This window comes from Schistocerca piceifrons, chromosome 8 (genome assembly GCF_021461385.2).
Source record: "Schistocerca piceifrons isolate TAMUIC-IGC-003096 chromosome 8, iqSchPice1.1, whole genome shotgun sequence".
Taxonomy (NCBI): Eukaryota; Metazoa; Arthropoda; class Insecta; order Orthoptera; family Acrididae; genus Schistocerca; species Schistocerca piceifrons.
In genome coordinates this window covers 344,192,091-344,215,314 of record NC_060145.1, presented here as the reverse complement: position 1 = coordinate 344,215,314, position 23,224 = coordinate 344,192,091, and the positions used below count along the sequence as shown (strand labels likewise).

General features: G+C 40.4%; 1 protein-coding gene across 3 annotated transcripts in view; it reads right to left on the bottom strand.

The window, feature by feature from the left end:
• Positions 1-16,376: 16,376 nt before the first annotated feature.
• Positions 16,377-23,224, bottom strand: part of LOC124711958 (mucin-19-like) — a 534,229-nt gene continuing 527,381 nt past the window's right edge. For all 3 annotated transcript variants that reach the window (XM_047242230.1, XM_047242231.1, XM_047242232.1), the window contains one exon: positions 16,377-18,488. In XM_047242230.1, coding sequence (XP_047098186.1) covers positions 18,409-18,488 — 80 coding nt within the window. In that variant the 3' untranslated portion in view covers positions 16,377-18,408. The remainder of the gene's footprint in view (positions 18,489-23,224) is intronic.

Below are 23,224 nucleotides of genomic sequence, written 5' to 3'. Positions count from 1 at the left end.
ATTGCAGAGCAACCCTCCCACAAAGTTGTGATAGACGCGATCGAACACCTGGCTGAAGTCAAGAGCTGCCGAAAATCCAGGTGACCTGTTCATAGAACCCACCTGGATAGCGTCATGGACTTTGTCCTCCATGACGGTAGCAATCAGATCCATTGTCGCATCCACAGGAATCAAGCCAAAGGAGAGTCTGGAGACTGTTGTAATGTTGGCAGGGCGGTTACATTGTTCAGAGTACAGCATAACATAATGTGCATGAAGGGCAGACACGATATCCCATTGGGTATCAAAACGCTACCCGTCATCAGTCGTGAGAACATTAATCAAATTCCTCTGACAGCATCGTCATTCCACTATGACATGATACATAGATGGACACTCTTGCACTAACCCACTGTGTGTGTGCGCCCTGGCCATAGCTTCTTCAAGGTGGCAGTGAGAGAGGGATGTGAGCTGTGCCTTGGCACAACTCGCTATCACCTGGTGCTCTGGCGAATACAGAGCCATAGTACATTCCTGGAGAATGGTGAAATATAATCCCTGAGCCCATCGCTGCCAAGTCGCAACCTCCCTTCCGTAACCAAAGGCCTTGTGGACAGCAGGCTTCGCACAGAGCACCCACCATGAGAAGGCAGACTGATAGGCATCACGGCATTGACGAAAAGCTGCCCATGTGGTCTCAATGAGCTGCTGGCAGTCAGGTGAAGTAAGGTAGACCATGTTAAATTTACATGGTCACGCCACACCCTTTGGTGGCGCAGATACATGCATCATGGTCAGATAACACAGGGGGACAGATTTCAGCAGCCAGCACCCCATTGACAATATTGTGGGGGATGTAAACACGATCGAATCGCCTGGAAGAATGGCTAGTGAAATGTGTAAACCCCAGACGATCACCATGAACATGCTTCCAAGAATCTACTACCTGAGGTGCTTATGAACTGTTGATAGCACTGTGCAGAGAGAGTGATGTAGTAGTTGGTCTTTGGGTGCAGTTGCAGTCGCCTACCGTGATCAATACATCCTGCCGACCAAGGAACAGAGAAATGACTGTCTCTGAGAAGGAGGTGGAACGTTCAAGGTGGGGACCCAAACAAGATGGGGCACAGACTTTGACGATCCTGACACCACTAAACGTGAGAGCCATACCCCTGGCATCAGGTAGATACGCAACTGCATCAGCGAGGGTACCATCATGTAAGAGAATCGCCACCCCACTACAAGTAGGGGAAGCATGAGAAACATGTGCTGTAAAACCACGGGGAGCACAGAAAGTTGCAACATGCACCTCCTGAAGGAGAGCTACATCAACATTCTCAGCATACAGCATGTCATGGACTAAAGCCACTTTGTGGCATACGTGAATAGTTTTGACATTGACAGTGGCTATGCGATAAGTCTGCAAAGCTGCCATCTCCACGAGGACAGGCGATTCAAACACGGGGGAAGCACGGGGAACTCCTTGTTAGGGCCCCCCGAAAGGGCACATCACTGCGACGGGGAGGGAGCCGACTCCACCATGGGGCTCCATCCTCAGCATCGACATCGTCCGCCCAGGAGACAGACGTGTCACTCAGCCGGTTCAGTGGAATATTATCAGAGGTGCGCCCACAGGTAGCGTCAGACACAGAAAGGAAGGCAACCATATCAGAATGAGGTGGTGGAAGGTAGGTGTCTGGAGGTGGACGCTGACTTGAGATAGAGGCAGGGAAGGACGTCGCATCGTCAAGAGTCAGGGCATCAGAGGACTGCACGCCGTCAGTAGCAAGGTCGTCATCCTGTGCACACATCCGATGGACGCGGTCTTCAGAAGGGGTAACAGCGCTGTCTCTTCCGTTTCCTCGGCGAACGTTTTCCTAACATGCTGTTTCATGATCAACAACCATGGGATCGGAACAGACTGCTTGTGCCTACAGACGGTCGTCGTTCATTTGTACTGCCTCCGGCAGGGGTGTGGGAGAGACAGACAAAATGTCCATCGCGTCGTCGAGAGGAGCCGACACGGGTACCGACTGATTCAGAGGTGGTGTAGCAGGCAGCGTTACCGCAGACACAAGTATTTTACAGCGGGCGCCGCAGGAGGAGCGACGTCTCCGATCAGCGCGTGAACCAGTCTACGTCGGAGGCATTCGGAACGGACATGGGCGTCCTGGCCACAACCTGAACGAGAGAGCGGCTGGCAATAGTACATGACGACAACGCTGCAGCCGGCAATAACCAAGTAGGAAAGCACGTGTTTCCGTAGTTCAATTTTTATCTGACAGACACCACTGAGGAGGCTGTACGTTCCGGATGTCTTCCACGTTTCAGCCACATGAGTAACGACGTTGCCGTAGGGTTTAAAAGCTACTACCACAGCATCGGACGGTACTTCAAACGTTAGTTCGAAAACCCGCAACGTTCGGAGGCCAAAACCAGCGTGATCAACCGGTATAGTACCTGTATGTCCGTCAGAGTATCGAAACTTGAGATCGTTAGCGTGACGCCGGCACCACATCGGCGCACAGTTCGTCATTCCAAGCTTTACGTACACTGTAGTACTAAGGATTGAAAAACGTATTCCGAGAAAGTCTTGTGGCGGGAGACGCATTTCATCCCGAACTTCGTACGCCTTTGGTAGTTCGTAATCTAATGTAAAAGTTAATTGTGGCGTGGCGGTAAGAAAACGCCATGATGGTCAGCGAAGTCGGACTCTTGAGACGAGCCGCTACGCTGAAGTAAACAAACGCGCGCTAGGTCGCGTAACAGGCAAGACGCAAACAAGGCATATACGCCTCACAAAAGCCAAAGGCCGACTGATCTTAACATTTATAGCTCTCAGATACGCTTTTCCTATACTCCGTAGTTCTGGTGTTACTTTTAATTACCATTTCCAGATGTTTTACTGGACAACAGCGCACAGCATGAACTATATCGGCGTTGTGGTTGATACTCATGGACATACAATGTTTGGTACCGATTTGAGGTTTGTGTGCTAGAATTTGAGGGTCATTACGACAGGGTTTTGTAAAAAATGTCTCTGAAAAAAAGAAAGCATCTAATTGAAAAACATGTCAATTTCTTTCCCTAACTTCTAATGTTTAAAACTTATATAAACTTCGAATAAAAAAAGCCCTCGGTAAAGTCCCCTAAATTTAATTATCTTTCATTTAAAAAATGAAATGAATCGGTTAATCTGTAGAGGCGCTTTGGCGCTGGAAAATACTGCTTCGAGAAAAATGCGTTTAGTTTGAAGTAACATAAAAACGTTGTTTCGAATGTTTCATAATCTGTGATCCCACGACAATAGAAGCATCGTTCCTTTTCCTCGGACATGCTCTGGTTGTGAATTTGATGCTGCATTTTTCCAATCCAGGCTCTTTCAACAAACTGACCCGTTCCTAGCTTCGTGGTGCCCATGCGTTTCCTGTCGGATAAATCCGCCAAGTTTTTGCTGTTTGTCCCTACGACGATTCGTAACACCTTCATGGCGAGCATTGGCATCATAGAGTCTAAATAACAATGAAGGGGGCATTCGGATGGGCAGAACAATTTGCCGGCCGCGGTGGTCTCGCGGTTAAGGCGCTCAGTCCGGAACCGCGCGACTGCTACGGTCGCAGGTTCGAATCCTGCCTCGGGCATGGATGTGTGTGATGTCCTTAGGTTAGTTAGGTTTAAGTAGTTCTGAGTTCTAGGGGACTGATGACCATAGATGTTAAGTCCCATAGCGCTCAGAGCCATTTGAGCCAGAACAATTTTGTCCGCAACATCTCCTGCAACTCAGGTCACATAATTTTGAGACGGCGCATTTTAGTCCCTATGGTGCTTAGGGTATTTTGAATGTCATTACTTCGCTGCTACTGGTAGATCACCGTCGAAAGTACCGTGAAACTTGGTTTACAGACGTCTTAATAATTTAGTATCAGGAACTGAGGTAGGCTTCAGGACTTTAATGGTATTGTGCTTCTTCGCCACAGTATCATAGCTCATATTCCACTTTATTTACAATTTTTCGGTTGCGGCGTAACATGTGACACCTAGCATGTTTTACGTTTTCTGTTGCACTTATTCATACTCCCGAATATCTGTTCTAATTAAATATGTCACAATGACACTGCAGATGGGTTCGATTCCCGGCTGGGTCGGAGATTTTTTCTCCTTAGGGCTTAGGGACTGGGTGTTGTGTTTTCCTCATTATAATTTCATCATCATCATCATCCATCATCATCATCGGAAGGCAACCGGAAACCACCACTGGAATCACTTCCCTAGCAGCTGATGCGGTGGGCCTCTCTGACGAGGCTTTCCCCATGACAAGACCTGCCGTAAGGCCGCGCACAAAGTTTTTTTACGCTGCAGAGGCGCCCGAAGTATCACGCGAAAACATTGGAATTATGAAACTTAACAGGAAATACGGTAAGCGATTTGCACCATCTGCTTGTCCATTATCATCTTCAATTTTTCTTTATTCACTCTTCTGCATGTTATAGACAAGCAAAATTACTATAACGTTTTTTCTGCATCTCATCAGGAAAGTAAAACCACACACTACATACAAAAAAATAAAAAAATACAAGCAAAATGCTCGGATTTTGGAGTAATAAATGAAATGACAGCCAAGAATATTCTTTTACGTTTTCTACTGCACGTCATATTGTTAAATCCGTTCTAATTAATTTCGTTACAGTGACACTGTAGGAAACTCATGTGCAGAAAAATTTAAGATACACGCAAGGGTTTGACAACCTGCAAAAATTGGATGAAATTAATCAGGCTGTGACTTATAAATTTTATCTGCACATTAACATACCATCAATATGTATACTCTTACAGGCAGTTTACTTAGACTTGCACATTTATCTAACACTTGTCTCGTTAATACATGGCCACGAAATCGCAGGAATTATATGTACAATATAAGACTTCACAATACCGTGTTTCCATATTTTTTTCAACATGTAAAGTGCCTCATATCAATACGGCATTCACAATATTATACATTTATTGTACGTATCTATGCAAAGTAACTGATTCTTGAAACTCCCTGGCAGATTAAAACTATGTGCCGCACCGAGACTCGAACTCGGGACCTTTGCCTTTCGCGGGCAAGTGCTCTACCAAGTAGGAGACGAGGTACTACTGGCGGAAGTAATGTTGTGAGGAGGGGGGTGTGTCGTGCTTGGGTAGCTCAGTTCTGAAGTTGTAACACTGTACTTGCCTGACGAAACAATGATGTATTTTCTGTGAGAGCCGAACAGCAGTAACTGCACTTATAACACAAGATCGGAAATGTTTATTGTTTTGGCTATCATTTTTCCCCTATTCATTACGTAGAATTACAATGGCCTTACTTTAATATTATATTTCTTACTACGAAGATGTACCGCATTTGAAGAAGACAGACTCTATAATGCACATTAACAAGTCTATGTTACATCTGTGTCATAATTTATACGTAGAGTCTGGTCGGTGTGAAGGGCAAATGCCGATTAATTGTCAGTACAGGTAGAAGCAATGAAACATTCCCCCTACCACATCCTTTAACCACGCAGTGGTGGCGCTACTTACGATTTTGCCCCTGACGCCTGCGGCCGACTTCACGGTCGAATTCAGCGGCGACAAGTAAAATTTGCCAAACATTTAAATTTTACTGCCTCTGTAACTAATTTTGTTTGTTACTGAGCAACAAAACTTCAATCTAAAAAAGCCATTAACGTTTTGGTTTCGGCTATTAGTTTCTAGCTGCATATTACTATAAGATACGCCTGAGCAACGCGGGCTGCAATTTGACGAACCCTGATCTACACTGAAAATCCAAAATATTATAACCAAATCCCACCACGACGTTGGATGTCCCTGGAGGCGTTGCGGTCACGTGTCGCAGTAACAGAAGTATGCAGCGAAGCAGACAAGGGCGGAGTGTCACCCTAGCGAAGATATGGGCTACAAACGGGGAAATCCATTGAGATAAGCGACTTTGAGAAAGGGCAGATTATTATTACGCAGAGTTTATGAACGAGTTATCTCGAAAAGGCAAAGCAGGTCGAATGATCATGTGCTACTGTCGTGAGCATCTACGAAAAAGAGGTAGGAGCACGTGCACGTGTTTCAGGGCACAGCGTTCATCTCACATTGTTGAACATGGAGCTCCGCAGCAGCATCCCTATTTGACCCAACGACTTCATCAATTACGATGAACAACGGCTCGAAATGTGCAGCAAGCCACGAACGCAGGCTTGTGCGAGCAGTATTATGCTACGGGAAACATTCTCTTGCACTTGCATGGGACATGTAGTAATCGAAGACACATTGACAGCTGCGAACCACCTCCATCCATTCATGCTTGATGTCTTTCCAACGGCGATGTCATCTCTTAGCAGCATAAATGTCCGTGTCTAGGAGCCAGAACCATATACATTGGTTTGAGGAGCATTATGGTTAAGTCACGATGCCTCAGCGACCAAAATTCGCCTTGCGTAAGTCGCATGGAATCATCTGGGTCGCCATCACAACGTACGCGAATCAGCGGCCCGTAATTTACGGGAATTAAATGACCTGTGCATGGACATCTAAAGCAATATACCTCCACAAACCTACCAAGAAACTGTCAGATCCCTGATACGCAGAATCAGTGATTTGTTTACTTTCCAAAACGGAAACACAAGCTATTAAGCAGGTGGTCATAATGTTTTTACTCACCAGTGTATATTTCAAGGATGCAAATTACGTAAGAAAATCATTTTTTCATCTGTCTCGACAACCTTCTCTTACTGCTGCAACATATATTACTCTGAATATGCAGCAGAATACAATATTGTTATTCCTTCAAAAGTTTTCAAAAGCTTAACGCACTGCTCCATCAAACACCACTGATGAAACGCCAAATTACACTGTCCATTCATATTAACGTGAGCACCTGTCACAAAAGCCTGAAAAAACACCTTTTGCAGCCTGGACCACTGCAGGAAGTGTGAGTTTCTGGAAGGTACTGCCAGAAATGCGGAACCATGTCGACTAGTGCCGTGGCCAGCTGCACTAGGTTTCACGGTCTAGGATCTGTGACGCATGCAATCTGATCGAGGTGGTGTGGTACCACCTAGATTGGGTTTAAATCGAGGGAGTTTGACAGTGTGGGAAGTACGGTAAACTCATACTGGTGCTCTTAAAACAACGCCATACACTGCAAGCTGAGCAACACCTTGCTTTGTTCTGCTGGTAGATGCAATCGTGCCAAGGAAAAACAAGCTGAATGTAGGGGTGGACTTGACCCTCAAGGATAGGTGTATACTTCGGTTGATCCACTGTGCCTTGTAGAATGGCATCATCCAGGAAATGCCATGAAAACATTCCCCAGGCCATAACGCCCCTCCTCCCGCCGGTTCCTTCCCACAATTGTTGCAGGGTGTCTGCTTTCAGACGTTCCATTCCAAACACACCAACGCAAAGTAGTCCCATGGAACATGAAACATTCATCTCAAAAGGCCACCTGTCGCCACTTTGTAGATGTCCAGTTACGGTATTTGTGTGCAGGTTCCAGCCTCCGTCGCTGATGAACAATCAGCATGGGTGCATGAAACAGATGGCTGCTGCAGAGGCCGTAAACAGCAACAATCGCTGAACGGTCATCAAGGTGACACTGTTGGAAGTCCTTTGGTTCATTTGGGCAGTCGGCTGCCGAACAGTTGTACGTCTGTCTTCCTGTACAAATCTCCACAGCCGTCATTCACCCATGGCCTGTAGTGCACCACAGTTACCTAAGCACATTTTGGATAGCACAGTATGCTTTAATCACGGTGGCATGCGAAAGTTTTACCAACTTAGTCAATTAGAAAAATTGCCACCCTTGGCCCAAAAGCCACTTATCGCATGCCCTTTTGGACATCAGATAAATCACTCCGTTTCCACATTAAAACTGCACTGTTTTCCACATCTCCAGCAACTTGCTTTATATACCTTCCACTGCTAGTGGTGCCACCTGCCACCGAGTGGTTGCTGCAAGCTGACATCGAACATAGACGGTGACCAGATTAATGTTGCTGGATCACTTAGTAAGCTGTCGTGATCAGCTAAATGCAGTGACAGCTGTTTTATTCCATCAGGCATTCTATCATATCGTTTTCTTTTTCCTAGCTTTATTTTCACAGGGTTGACATGTTAATCTGGATTTCAAAACGTTAATGGTGATAGTAGCAGGATACCCTTTGGGGTTTTTGTGTCAATTACATCACAAAGGAATTTCCTTTCACATTGTTGAGAGTCAATTTCCCTACTTCGATGCTTAAGACAAAAAATGGCTCTGAGCACTACGGGACTCAGCTGCTGAGGTCATTAGTCCCCTAGATCTTAGAACTAGTTAAACCTAACTAACCTAAGGACATCACAAACATCCATGCCCGAGGCAGGATTCGAACCTGCGACCGTAGCGGTCTTGCGGTTCCAGACTGCAGCGCCTTTAACCGCACGGCCACTTCGGCCGGCTGCTTAAGACAAACTTTTTCTGGGGGCTGGTTGAACATAGTGCAATCAGGGCAGCATCTCTACCTTTGTTCATTTCTTAGAACATATCTGAATGTTTCATTTTCAAACAATTTTTCCATAACTTAAGTATCTCTCAGACAAAAAACATTTCATTTGGGTTAAGATAGGTTTATGGTGTTGTTATCAGTACAATATATAACCAAAACAAGTTTAATTACACAGGGTATTCAATACATAGGTACCTGCTAAACAATATATTTAAGGGCAAACACCTCGCATAGTAAAAACAACAACAAAAGTAATGCCTGGTACGTACCTCCTCTCTTCATCCACCACAAGAAATTTACCTTGGCAAATGGTGAACACTGTCACAGTTTACATTAAAATTTTCAAAAATGGTGTTTTCTTATTTGTCTATAATTAAAAATTCTTTTTAACAGTGAGACTGCAATTCACAAGAAATCAGTCAAGTTAATGTCATCTGCTGGTGTCCCAGGTCGCAAGATCACCCGTGCCTGACCACCATTGGCTCCCTCAGACCAACATATTACGAAATGGTCCTTAGCAATGTTTAGCCGAATATCAGACTACTTATAGGATGGCCAGAATTAATGTATCTGGCCAATCAACTGCTGCTGCAAATAGACGTTCTAGGCACTCTTAATGTCTTGCTCATACCAGTCTGACAGGACTGCCTGGCTACTTGCAATAATAGGGTGACAAGAACCTCATAAAGACATGCAACTGCACCCAATCGTAGCCTGATACACCTCCAAGTAGTGTTATAGACCACACCGAAATCCTTAGATTAGCTGCATGTCACGCTCGTGAACCCCCTAGCAGATACCTTCACTCCTAATGATACAACATGTAATTCTATCAACAGTATTGTGATCTTAGTCAAATCCGTACAGGAAGGAATTAAGTAACTGCAGATTCAAGAACCTTGACGAGATATTAATCATGAACTCTGTTCTCCCAACGCTAGTCATGACAAACACCAAGATAACAATGGCTTGTACAAACACTCTCAGATTGTGGCCAGGGGATTAATAGTACATCCCCCACTCACCCCCACCAAGTTGAAAATATGACCCGCCCTCCAGCATTCAGTTTAACAATGAAAGGAGTTTCCTTTAGCCGCCATGAGAGGACTACGACATAATGTAGTCCATTATATACTGACCAGCTGTCATGTAACCATCCGTACGCCACATATCCAAATAATCCTCTTGGACAAACATGTACGCTAATGCAGAGTGAAAGTTAGATGTTCGAGGCCAAATGTTCAAGCACTGCCTGGGTTTTTTCACAACACTACAATATTTGTACAATAAGTGTTACATCTGAGCACCTCACACATCAGTTACATCTTCTGGCTGGTGTCATATTATTCTCATCGTAGTGTTCTGGAATTCACAAAACCTCTTCTTGGCACCTTGCATAGTTCAGATTGATTACACTCTACATGCAATACTCCTAGGTGTTCTCCAATCAGCCCACTTTGCAGACTAACCGATTGCAAAGAAAAGTACTCTTCACTCTCATAAGGATTGCTTGAAGAATGAAGCATATTCATCAAAAGACTTATGAATCACATCCACACTGATTTGTTAATTCCTGAATACTACAACAATACTAAAATGAGCCAACTGACTTGATAGCTTCCTGTTAGTCTTAGTAATACATATCTTTGGCTCCTTTTGGCAAGTATTCAAAAGGAAAGGTACATATCCAGCTGGGAAGATGTTACAGAAGTGAAAATTTTTGGCTGCAAAGTCTATGATGCTGGAAGATGGATCTCAATATTGGTACAGGTCGTATACATGGGCGAGGGAAAAAAAATTACTGGATTTTTCCCAGAATTCCCAATTAAAAGTACACTTCCTCCCACGTGAAAATACACTTGTTCCATGTTAAGTGAGAGTATTCTTCTCCTCGAAACTGTAAAACTTATCAGACTTTTGAATGGTTATGGTTTTATACATCAGCGTAGGACAGAGATGCATGGAAAAATCTCTTAAAAATGTATTTAATAATTTAAAGAGGCTACATCTTTTATTTATTTATTGCTCAGCTAATTCAATCTATACAAGACATTATTTGGTCTTAAATGAGCCAAAGTGCAGAGCCACGCCTCTTCACACAGTATCACTCTATCACACATCACTGTATTTCGCTCTGCGGAATTCAAACGTGTAACATTTTGTAATGGTTGCCATCACACTATATTCAGGACAGTGGAAATTAAAATGTCCTGTGGTACCTCTCCTCCTCCCAGCCTGCTGCTTTGACAACTTGCCCCTGCTTAAAAAAAAACTCGCAATACTGGATGGGGTTATTTGTAACTGGGAGAACAGGAACACTTCAGAAAATTTGCACTCTTTATTGTCTGTTAGCTAATACCTTGATGTTCTGTGTGACATAAAATTAAATATAGGATTCACACAACTACTAAAGACAATAGACAAGCAAGACAGTACACATTTCTTCAATCGTTAAGTCCTTGCACTGCTTTTCTCACTAACCTTAGTACAGCTTTACATGGCGTGCTTTCATTTCGGGAAAGAATCTATTAGCTCATCAAAGTACGTCCAACGTTTTGCTACATGAAAGAAAACAAATGCCATTGTCTAATACTGAACAGCTATTAATACGAATAGTACCCAAGACTGGTGTGATTTCTCAATCTGATTACATGTATTTTGTCACCGCCTGCTAGATAACATGAAATAGGTCTGCCTAATACTGCAGCAATTTTAACACACACTGAATAAACTGCACCATTTTGGCAACACGGTCATTTTTATAACACAAAAGAATGTAATCACGAAGTAGCAATATCAAATGCTTATTAGGCCTACTTCAAGCAAAAAGTTTCTTGCTAGGAAATAGTTTCCCATTTCATTCATACACTCTGGCTTCTGAAGCGCGACATCAAATAATAGTACGAAATTTTTATATAAATTTGGAATCGTCATATTCTTCCATAATTTGTGTGACATCCTCGTTTCTTCTCCTTCCTCGTTCTAACAAACAATATTGTCATCACTAATTCTGTAACTATTCCTGCCAGGGTTAAAACTTATTCTCCAGTTAACTTTACTAACACTGCCACAATCGCCCTTTTACTTATCCTGTGTTTACTCTCCGTTTAGGCGTTATTACGTGTTCCTACAACGTGTTTTCCACACTACTCCCAAAATAGAACTTTAGCGGCTGCTAGTTGGGGATTGTACAACTGGCTCTTACCAGAGTAGAGTTCTGGCAAAAAAGTTTCTGCCAAAATTTCATTTTCTTGGATACACCGAGAAGATAATATGTAATCTTTCCTACCTGTTATTCAACAGGGATGTGTTTCAAAATCATATGAATAATCAATAGACCAACGTGCACTGGATGCTAGGCACTTTGTGAAACAAAGTCCCCCCCCCCCAAGAAATTGCCAACTGGGGAAGATACCCCACATTGTCTCCCATCTCATGTAAATTTTGTTTCCGGGTAGTATCTGGCTGCTTGTTGCTATTGCTTATACAGCTAACTGCCACACTTCTGTAGCCAGAAGCAGGAGAAGGTACTACTCACACACTACCAACTGCGCATGCACATGAGCTCGGTCGCAACTGCTCAAACGAATCTAATGTAAGCAGTTGTGACATCACACTCATCAGAGGCAATTAACATTTTGCTGTTGGCAGACACTTGTGGGAGCACTGTGTTTTTTTGCTTTATATGGCGCATTGCCTTAGCAACCGTAAGTTTTATTTGTGTTTGTTTTCCTATGTCATGTTTTATTGCTGCAGCATTATTCTGCTGTAGCGAGATACAGTAATATCCCTTGTTAGAGTATTGGTTCTTAACAGTCAATATTACAAAAAGTTAACTAAAAACTAAAACAATGAAAAATTCCCAGAATTCTAAAAAACTTCCGGGTTTTTCCCAGTCTTCCCCCAGATGAAAGAATTCCCAGGTTTTTCCTGGATCTCCTGGGTCGTATACACCCTGTGGTAGCGGCAAACTACCCCATAAAAGTCCACAAGTCCTAGGTTAACAATTCAAACGCAGATGAAACTCAAGTGAGTCCCTTTAAATTCCACATACGGTAAGCCATGGTAAATTAGTGTGGGAAGGGAAACGAAGTACAAAGCTTCAGGGGAGCAGGATAAGTGCAAGGCTTGAGAGGCAGGATAGTGGGGAGGGTGCAGAAACACACAGCTTGAGATAGAGAAGAAAATCTTTGCAGAAGAGCATTCCTATATTCTCTGCTGATGTGTGGAGTGCTTATGAACAGGACTACCGCAACACTGACACTGAAGTGTTGCTGCTATCAGAGAGAAAATGCTATTTCAGTATTTCAACTTGAGAAGTCTACTTTTATCGCTGTCTACAAGAAGAATGAGGTACGCTGATTAGCGATACTTCTCCCTGTATTCAATGGAAGCAATCTTTTCACACACTAAAACTAGTATGTAATGTTTGTCACCAGTGTTCATGTAGTAAACCTCATTTTTGTCCACTACTGACTTGCACTGTATCTCTAGCAGTTAAGGTGCAACAGATAGTAATGTTACTATCACACTTACCTGAGTAACATCCAAAAAAATAATTTTGTTAATATAGATGAATGATATCCCACAATGATACATCATTAACTGCACAATATGAGATTTCAATCAAGTTTGAACTTCAGATCTCTCATCACCAAACTTTCCTTTCTAAATAACTATGCGATATTTAATACAAGCTTCTAAAACTAATAGTTATGTAAGAGCAACGTTAAACATAATGTTCCTTTACTCTTAGGGTAGCATATTTAAGTGATACACATTGAATTTGAATAGAAGTGACACTGTCCCATTTTCAGTCTACAGCATTCTCTCTCTCTCTCTCTCTCTCTCTCTCTCTCACACACACACACACACACACACACACACACACACACACACACACACACACACACAGAGAGAGAGAGAGAGAGAGAGAGAGAGAGAGAGAGAGAGAGAGAGAGTGTGTGTGTGTGTGTGTGTGTGTGTGTGTGTGTGTGTGTGTGTGTGTGTGTTATATGAAAATTACAAATGATCGGATGTCACTAAAACCATGCACTTGTATACTTTGGTTACATAAACTAATTTTTGTGTGCATTTTCATATTAACTTTTAATTTTTTCATCTTGAGCACCGAAAGTTTCATTCCTAAGCAAACCTGCATGTTAAGGGCAGATATAGGACAAAATTGTGAAAAAATTAGAAGTCTTTTATTGCGTAATTTATTAGATTTTGTCTAGAAATATGTTTTAAATAGGTTTTTCTGGGCATCTGCACCCACCCTGCCACGGCTTTCTATGCTGTAATCCACACCACCCCTACACTAGAAATTTTTGGGGCATTAATTTCTTGTTCACACAATCTAAACTGCATACGAGTCTATAAGGCTCGTAAAGTTTAGCTCTGCTTGTTCCTCTGTTTACAACATCTTTTTTTTAATAGTATGTCCTACAAATTTATTTCATTTTTTAGTTTTTCATATATCAATCTTTCTTGCTCCATATGGGTTGTAACAGTGGATGCCTATTCAACAAAGTGAGAAAATGGCGAATTTCACTTGTAAAAGGTACAGAAAATTTAAATAAAGTGTTACCGATGCTCCTCCAAAGTGTGAAGAATGATTTTCAACAAGAAAATTACTGAAAGAATTGATGACGCTGTGTACAGTGCCAAAGATGAGTTTTCCAGTGGATTTTGGTTAACAGACTCAGAAATACTTGCCCATATGATTAATGTTTTATGTGGCAACTGTGGGTCAAAGGGTCTCAAGACTGTATGATGACAGCGACAGAACTGGCTTTGTAAGTAATATGCATATTTTGTGTAAAAGCTTGTAAATATGTTCAGTTCAGTTCAAGAATTCTGCTCTCCACGGAAAGATGTACGAGGCGAATACAAGATTGTGTTACATCATGCGATGCTTACGTGTAAGCGAAGAAGGCACAAATTTGTTTTATGCTAGACGAACCAGTGAATAAATTCAGTGATTACAACAGAACACTCCTCCCTCCGTGCTCTTCAAGTTGAGTGCAAGGACGACATGATAATCCTAAACATTCCCTTTGTGACATATCATGGTACAAATATCTTCAGGCAGAAGCCACTGGAAAACCATATACCAACAAACATGGTTAGTCACTGTTTTAGGTGTTATAAAATCAACTTTCAGGTACCTAGCCAATTCTTAACTGCTGAAAAACTATGTACATGGGAAAAACAGAATACAAATGAGAGCTACGATCACCTTATATGGATGTGTTGTCCAAAAACAGTATGTGTGTCCTCAATTGTTATGAGGTTAGCTGCATGTGATGCAAATCTAGCGATCGGTAGTGGAAGTGTAGGTATAACTAAGTGCCTGCGGAGATTGGGCTTCTATCCAGGTGCATTCACACTGAAGACACTCAGAAGCATCAATGAAACCCGACTGGACAAAGCTCAGGCAGTATAACAAAACATGCAGAAGTTGGCTAGGCAAAGCAGGCAGGGGAAGAGATTCCACCAGGAACACAAGGAAGAGAATAAAGATTATGGATATGGACTGCATTAGTCACTAAAGGTACATCTACACTGTCAAAAATTTAAATAAAATCTTTAAATGCAAATTGCTTTAAACTGACTTTTTTGGGCTATACTCCACTTTTTCTTAGGAACCATAAAAACTGACACCCTGAAATTTGACAGGGTTCTTAAGATATACTTACTGAATAATCATATGCAGGGGACGATGGAGCAGTCCCAGGTAACATGAAACTGAAAAATTAATTTCAAAGCAACTATGACCTTCAACAAAAATCTATTCCACACAATTTATTATTAGCCTCTTACACTGATGTAAACAGTGAAATTCCAACTTTATTGCTCGATCAGTTTATGAGAAAAGGTACATTATAGAAATAATGGCAATAAAAAAATTCAAATACTTATAAAATGTATGTTGATGCGCATTTTCAAACAAAAATAGCAGAGAATATAAAGCATTATGTTGTACATAATAGTCTCAGGTTCTACTGGTTTTTTGCATTTTGCCCTGCATCTGTTGTAAGCAAGTTTGGCCATCACCAATTCTGCTTTTTGTGTGTGTGTGTGTGTGTGTGTGTGTGTGTGTGTGTGTGTGTGTGTGTGTGTGTGTACCTACCCACAAGAACAGAAGCATTACAGCACTGACAAATCTGGCTTCTATTCAAAACACTGAAAACCGCTTTCTGATTATGACTGGCAACATAATGTCACCTCACTTGTGTTGCACGTCCTTTTAGTTAAATCTGTTGATTTGGGTGTAACTTTTGGCTTTGAGGTCTTCTCACAGTGGACGCAATCTGTTAGAACATTCTAGATGCTTACCACAGCGCCAAATTTCTGTATTCCCATATTATCAAGACAGTCAAGAAATTTATGTTCAGTGTAGAACTGGGTCATCCCTCTTTTACATGAAGTGGTCATATCCTATAACCGATTAACACAAATTTTGCTTGTTACTATGTACAAGTGTGTGTGTGTGTGTGTGTGTGTGTGTGTGTGTGTGTGTGTGTGTGTGTGTGTGTGTACATTTGTATGTTATTAAAACAGTTAATATTAAAATACAAGTTTTCATCCTTTGCGTGCCACCTAGTGCAACGAGACTATACAGTGTGTAAAGGGAAATTTATATATGGTTAGTCCAATTTAATTATTTAAAACTTCATAGGAACACGTTTTGTAAGCCTCACTTAAAACAGAAATCATACTCACTCGCAGAATTTGACTGAATTATGATTTAACGCAAATATGAAATAGAAAGTAAAGTTATATCACAATACTGGAAATACATAAAGGAAACAAGGAAAAAGGGAACAACAGAACAATAGCACCTCTTATAAGAAAACTGTACAAAGGTTCTAGAACAAAGACTTTACTGCATAAATAAAGAAACCAATGCATGTAACAAAGTTATGCCAATTATCTGAAAATGCCAAAATAAGTTTTCAAAATCTGTCCATTACAGGATCTTCCTCTTATAAATTTAATAAACAGTAAGAACAATTTTGAGTACCGACTGTAGAATATGTATGGGTGTTTTCGAATGTGCAGTTTTAGAATCAAACAGCCTTCAACGTTTTTATAAATTACTATTTCTGTCTTGCAAAACAGATAAAGACTGGTATGGTTAACAACCAAATGATTAAAATGGGCTCAATATACAGAAGACAATACAAACATAGGTTTTTACACTTCTCATATGTCTACCCTCTGTACACATGAGATCCATAAGTTTGTAAACCTTTCCATTCAAAGCCTGTTTTAACATTTTGCTGCTCTTCAGACAGCTTGAAACTTTTATCAAGCATAAGAGCAGAAGATGTAAACAGCCTTTATGCAGTCATTATTTTTTTACTTTATTTTAGACTTACAATGTATCATAGACTGCTGGATGTGAGATAGCACTCACACATATAAGGTCTGATGGCAATGCTTAACTGTGTCGCGAAAGCCATTTGCTATTTATAACATCGGATATATCTTGCTTAATTTCATGATTTTATCATTATTACTCAAAACTGGAACTAACAACATGATTTCACATGTCTTGTGGTAATAACAAAGATAGTATTTAGTAACGTCTTTAAAAACTTTGGTCGTGGTAGTCAGTATTAAGCAATTAAATATTTTAAGTAAACCAAAGTATGAAATCAAACTCATTATTCTGTAAAAGTCTGATACCACAAGATTTGTGATTTGTTTTCCGGAGAGGGCCATCATGTTCCAACCGTTAACATATACAGTTTTAACATAGTTCCTACAACTTTAAAAAGCAATTTTTGTTTCTTCTGTGGTTCCAAAGCACAGATAACTTACATCTGCAAAAAACAAAAACAGAATACACGAAAGCCACTTCATTCAAATCTCAGTTTCTGACTGCTAATTGTTGCTGTCCATTTCACTAGTATATTTTTACACAAGTTAGCTGTGACATTCAGACAGCGCTGCCGATGTCACACAACGTGTGCCTCTTCACTGATGACACAATATCAGCTTCGCTTGCCACACTCAAAAGTCTTCACGATCATTTATCCACAAAAAATGTTGATTTTTAGCAGGAAAACTGGTATGTGCATTTTCGATTACACATAATATATGTACATACAAACTGATTACATTCGACAGGTCCATGAACCTATAAACTCATAACATGCAAACAAATCAATTTAAAACAACTGCCAACAACAGTTTTTTGCTTTCATTTTCAAAAAGTTACAAGGTAACTTCCTAACACACAATCACACACACACACACACACACACACACACACACACACACACACAACCTGCTCACTCACTCTTCTCAGTATACCCAGAACACGCGATAATTTATCACTTACTATCACATGCATTCCCCTTCAGGCTGCTTAAATATAACACAATGAATAACCACTGCCTAACAGTCATCTTCCCAGTTTCTCGTAATATGGCGCACAAAGCAAAGCAACTTTATAATTTTCATTTGTGTTATTTTATTGTCTTAGTTTTGAGTCACTTTCTGGGATACGGACAAAAAATACATCCTCAATAATGTGAAGTCTGTCACTTTGCTCTTCAGTGTGGCACAACAGTTTTCAAAATACTATTCACTATTAACTTCCCCAACACTCTCACTTCGGCATGTACAAACACACATTTCAGCAATATTTAACAATAACAACATGCTGAAATATACCTCTATAACACTCATCTGTGACAAACTGTTGAATTCTATGAGCTCCTATTGGTAAATTCACAGTTTTAAATGCAAGTTACTTGCCTGAAGCCCTTTAGTTCCTTGCAACAAGAAACTAAGGAACATAAAAACGCAAATATATGCACAAAAAAGAAAGTTACAATGCACAAATAGCACTGTATTTTATAGCAAATCACAGCTTATATGCACTTTTTCATTGTCCACTGTAATACCGGACTTTGGCTCCAGACTGTACCGCTGTTGATGACATCTCCTTCAGAACATCATCCCACGCTGAAAGACAGAGATTGAACTAATTAAAAAAGACACAGCTTCACACTGAAGAAAGAAAACACACATCAGTTATGTTGCTGTAATGTTTCTTACACATCTTTAAACCTCTTTCTACTGGAATGTTGTCTACAAGCATTTTCTCTCTCCTGCATGAAGTTATACTTTTCAATATCATTAAGATAAAAAAAATCTGTTATATTGGCCAAAAATATGTTTGAAGACAGTGAAAAAAAAGGCCCAATGAAGTTGGCAATGTCAAACAACAGAATGCTAGTCACTTCTCAATTTCAAAGTTATGTTAGTTCTACAGAAGCTTTTAATGGAGGTCTTCAAGTGTTAACTTTAGTATACTGCATGAATCTTTTGTCTTTTTCATCCTACATTCCCTTAAGATATCTTAGTTTCTGATGTAATTCTCCACTAAAAAGGAGAATAATAGCAAATATGAAAGGCTCCAGTTATAATTCCATTTTCCCTCTGCATTTTGGGCTTTACATAATTACCTCTCCCTCACTCTTAAATAACAGTGTCACCAAGGCCAGGCACACACTTCACTTGCTCACTATACGAACTTGCAGCACAGTGAAGACTTGCCAGCCTTTTTAACTACCATACCATAATGATGCAGCAGCACTGACTCTTCAGTACCATTGCTGAAAGCTGTTTTGTTGGACTCTCAGATAGCTACAAAAAAATTTTTAAGTAATTCCTGTTCAAGCCAAAGGACAACTAACAGATACTTGGGTCACTGGGGTACTTGCTATAAGACTACCCACCACAAGTGCCCAGTTGATAAATTGTTGATATGCTACAGAAGTCAGAGGTTCAGTATTCAGTTGGTCCTAAGTTTTTTCTACGACTTACAGATTTTTGTGTCTGGCCATGATTTTATGTATATAATACATGCAAAGTTGCACCGTGGTTCAAAGTGCATATTAAAATATAGGTGCCCCTTAAACTTGCACGTTAAGTCAGTTCAAAGACCTGTGAAGGCAAAGATAAGCCAACATGTAACAAGATTGTGCCCACGTGGGTTATCAGTATAAAAACAGAATACAGTATTATCTGACCACTTGACCAAAAGAGTTTCACACCTCCACTCACAGCCCATATTGTGATAAACCAAACTTGCTCCCTTCACAATTTGTTACAATTTGAAAGTGTAAGGGAATAGTAGGTCTCCATTTAAAAAACATCATGAGACGAAGATGCCCAAAGGAAATATTTTTATAACTCTTTTATTGCAACTGGATTTAAGGTTGTTAATACTATTATACACAACACTGCCCAAAATGTTGCAAGGTGTACGGACAGTATACGTATATTTAAACTATGGCAACTCAGAATGAAGTTGCACACATGCAGCAGCAACTATTGATTGTTTACTTTGTCTTACATAAACCAATCGGGCACGTGCCTGTCCTGTATCCTCCTCTAACCCAGGTTTCTGGCCAATTTTTCCGAACTCCACTAGTTTCCCTGATCTCTCTCCATCCTCCCCCAAAGTCATTTTCCTTCACTCTTCTTCCTTCCCCTTCAATTCTTCTGCCAGTGCCACCACTTTGTCAGTAAATTATTTTATTGATTCAATTACTTATATCTATGTTGAGCTTTCTTTTCATTAACAGCATACACAGTCAATTCATTCTTTGCTCTCATCGATAGTCACATATCTATTTTGCTATCAACTTTCTTTACATCTAACTCTCACTTCCTTACAGGAACTTTGTCTATGAAGCTTCAATAAATCGACTCATTCAGTAGTCTTTATTGTGGCTAAAAGCATACGAAAATGGCTTCACAACTGGAGAGAAAAACTGTTTTCTAAGTCAGTGTTGTAATTCCAGTTTTGGCTGGAAAATGATCTGCAGGTGATACAGAGCTATGCAGTTAGTTGTGAATTTAAATTGAAAATTGCTAACCAGTATCAATTATATTACAGTGTCATTTGATGCGAAAAAGGGATAAATCCCATTCCAATTACTGACAAGAAAGAATTTCAACGGAGATCTTATCTGCGAGACACCGAAATCGTCAGTACTGCAGCATGCTACATCTCAACAGAACAAGCAGAGACAATCTTCGACCACGGACGGCACACAGCCACCTAATTACAGTCTACAAACACAAACGGTACACTGCCATCAGCTGGCACAAGCAGCCACTATTTGATGAGATACTACATGTGCTGAGCAGTTGTCATACTGTGTGTGTGTGTGTGTGTGTGTGTGTGTGTGTGTGTGTCATCTATAAGAAAGAAGCCTATACATAAAGTCATTTACGATAAATACGTAAAATAAAACACACACACACACACACACACACACACACACACACACACACACACACACACACACACACACATTTATGGCCTACTGTCTATTGTGACAAGGCATGGCTTCAGAAACAAACGTGTGGCTTTGGAAACAGAAATAAGTGAGATTTTTTAAGTTGCTGAAGTAACAACTGGCTGATAACAATATACAGTTAACAGCATTAATAAAAATTAGCAGAAACTAGTACTCATGTAACATCGGATTTAAAAGATGAATTGAAAGAAAATAATCACAAAAAATTTTTGTCACTTTATACACTAAATTCAAGACTGAGCACAAATTTCAAAATGTTTTCTTTGACCTGACAGACAAACTGGATACTATAAATACAACAACAGTATGTTAAGTTAAATGCAAAACAGGATACCGTGCAAGAAACTATTTCTAGTAAGGTAACTGAAGCAGTAAAAGAGGACTTCACAGCTCAGACAACAGAGCAGGCAATGAAGTTAACAGATATTGACACAAAGGTTAACAGTCTCACAGAAACTTACCTGATAAAGTACATCAAATAGTAAATAAAGAGTTTAAGCAATATTTTCATAATTTTAGAGTTAAGTCTGACAAAGTACAACTAGAGATTTCCAATACGAATATGTGGATACACTCTTTAGAGCACAACAAGCTCTTAAATAATGACAACACACTTAACACTCTAGAAATCAAACTTCAAAATTTTGTAAAAAGTACAAGTAGTTTACAGAATAGTTCAAAAAGTGTGACGACAATGGACTACTCTCATGACGTAAGGAGGACATGAACAAATGACAATTCAGTTGCATCACATTTTCGAGGGGAATAAAGACTACATCAATGAAATAATGTACGACACACTAAATGAATCACATAAATCATGATGAACGAACCCAGTGGGTTATCGATGCACATCGAGAACACTTGCATGCAAGAAACACAAATGAAAGCAGTTATCTTTACTACAGGGCAGGATAGTGAGTAGGACAGAATACCTAGAGAGGAGAAAGGGGGTGTTGAAATTATAACAGAGGAAAATTTGAGGTAACATATTAACAAACCTCTTGGTTCTCGTTTAATAAAACTGTTAAAGATGCTGACCGGTACCGTCTGACAAAAAATAAGGTCTACAAAGAATGTGGACTCATGGGATTGGATATTATGCGGGTAGACAGATCCTGGAATGACTAATTTATACAGTAGGTCAGGTCCATTCAGAACAGAAATCGTCCCTACCACTTTTATGGAAATAGTTGAGGGTGGGTCACTTTCACATACAAATAAAAGTAAGTTGTGCCGTACTACCTAAAAAAAAGGAAATGGGGTGCTTCAGCTATGACGCAATAAAGAATTTAAATAGGAGTAAGAGGGAGAAGTGATCACGCTATGGAAGAGGATATCGTACGTAACTAGAAAAGATAATTAAGGAGATTTATATATACCCAAATGTAACTTGAGATATCAAGATCTACTCTGTTGTTGTTGAAACACAATATATAATGAGATTTTCACTCTGCAGCAGAGTGTGCACTGATATGAAACTTCCTAGCAGATTAAAACTGTGTGCCAGACCGAGTGTGAGTCTCAGTCCGACACACAGTTTTAATTTGCCAGGAAGTTTCACAATATATGACTTCTTGCTCTTAAATATAAGAAACCTTTCTATGTTATAAGCCAATAAAATGAAACATAAAGCTAACTCTAAAGAAATAAATCTGTGAGGTTTTATTTTTCTTATCCGTGAGGATAACACTCACTCACTGTGTACCAGTAATAAATCTATACGTAATAATATTATAAGGAACACTTATTAATGGTATAACAAAATACAACAATTGTATGTAATGAGTAGAAAGTGACAACCTGGAGAATGAGATATAAGAAAATATACTAACCTATGTAATAATGCAATAAGGAACAAAATTAGCATCAACAGGAAATTTAATAAAAAGGCAATTATGTGCAATGAAATATGTCTAAATTGCATACTATAATAGAAAACGATAAAGCGACATCTTTAGCTTGTACACAGGGATAAGTAATGCAACAGGACATTGTGGGTTGAGTCCTATTCCTCTATCTGAAGAACTGTTGCTTCAGCTAAAGATGTTTGTGATGTTAAAACAAAGTGGGGGGGGGGGGGGAGTCAAATACTGACAGACCTACTGTCCCTACAGAGACAGCAAACGAGGAAAGAAGAAGCCGCAGTGCACGGACGCCAGGAGAATGACTACAGCAGAGTCCTGATAATCCGAACTCTGGTAATCCGAATGTTCGGTTAACGTGAACATGAAAAAATGTTAGTCTAAGTATGGAAAACTGTGCAGTATACTGCCGCACGCGCGCCCACACACACACACACACACACACACACACACACACACACACACACACACACACACACACACTATTTACACAGTACAGCAA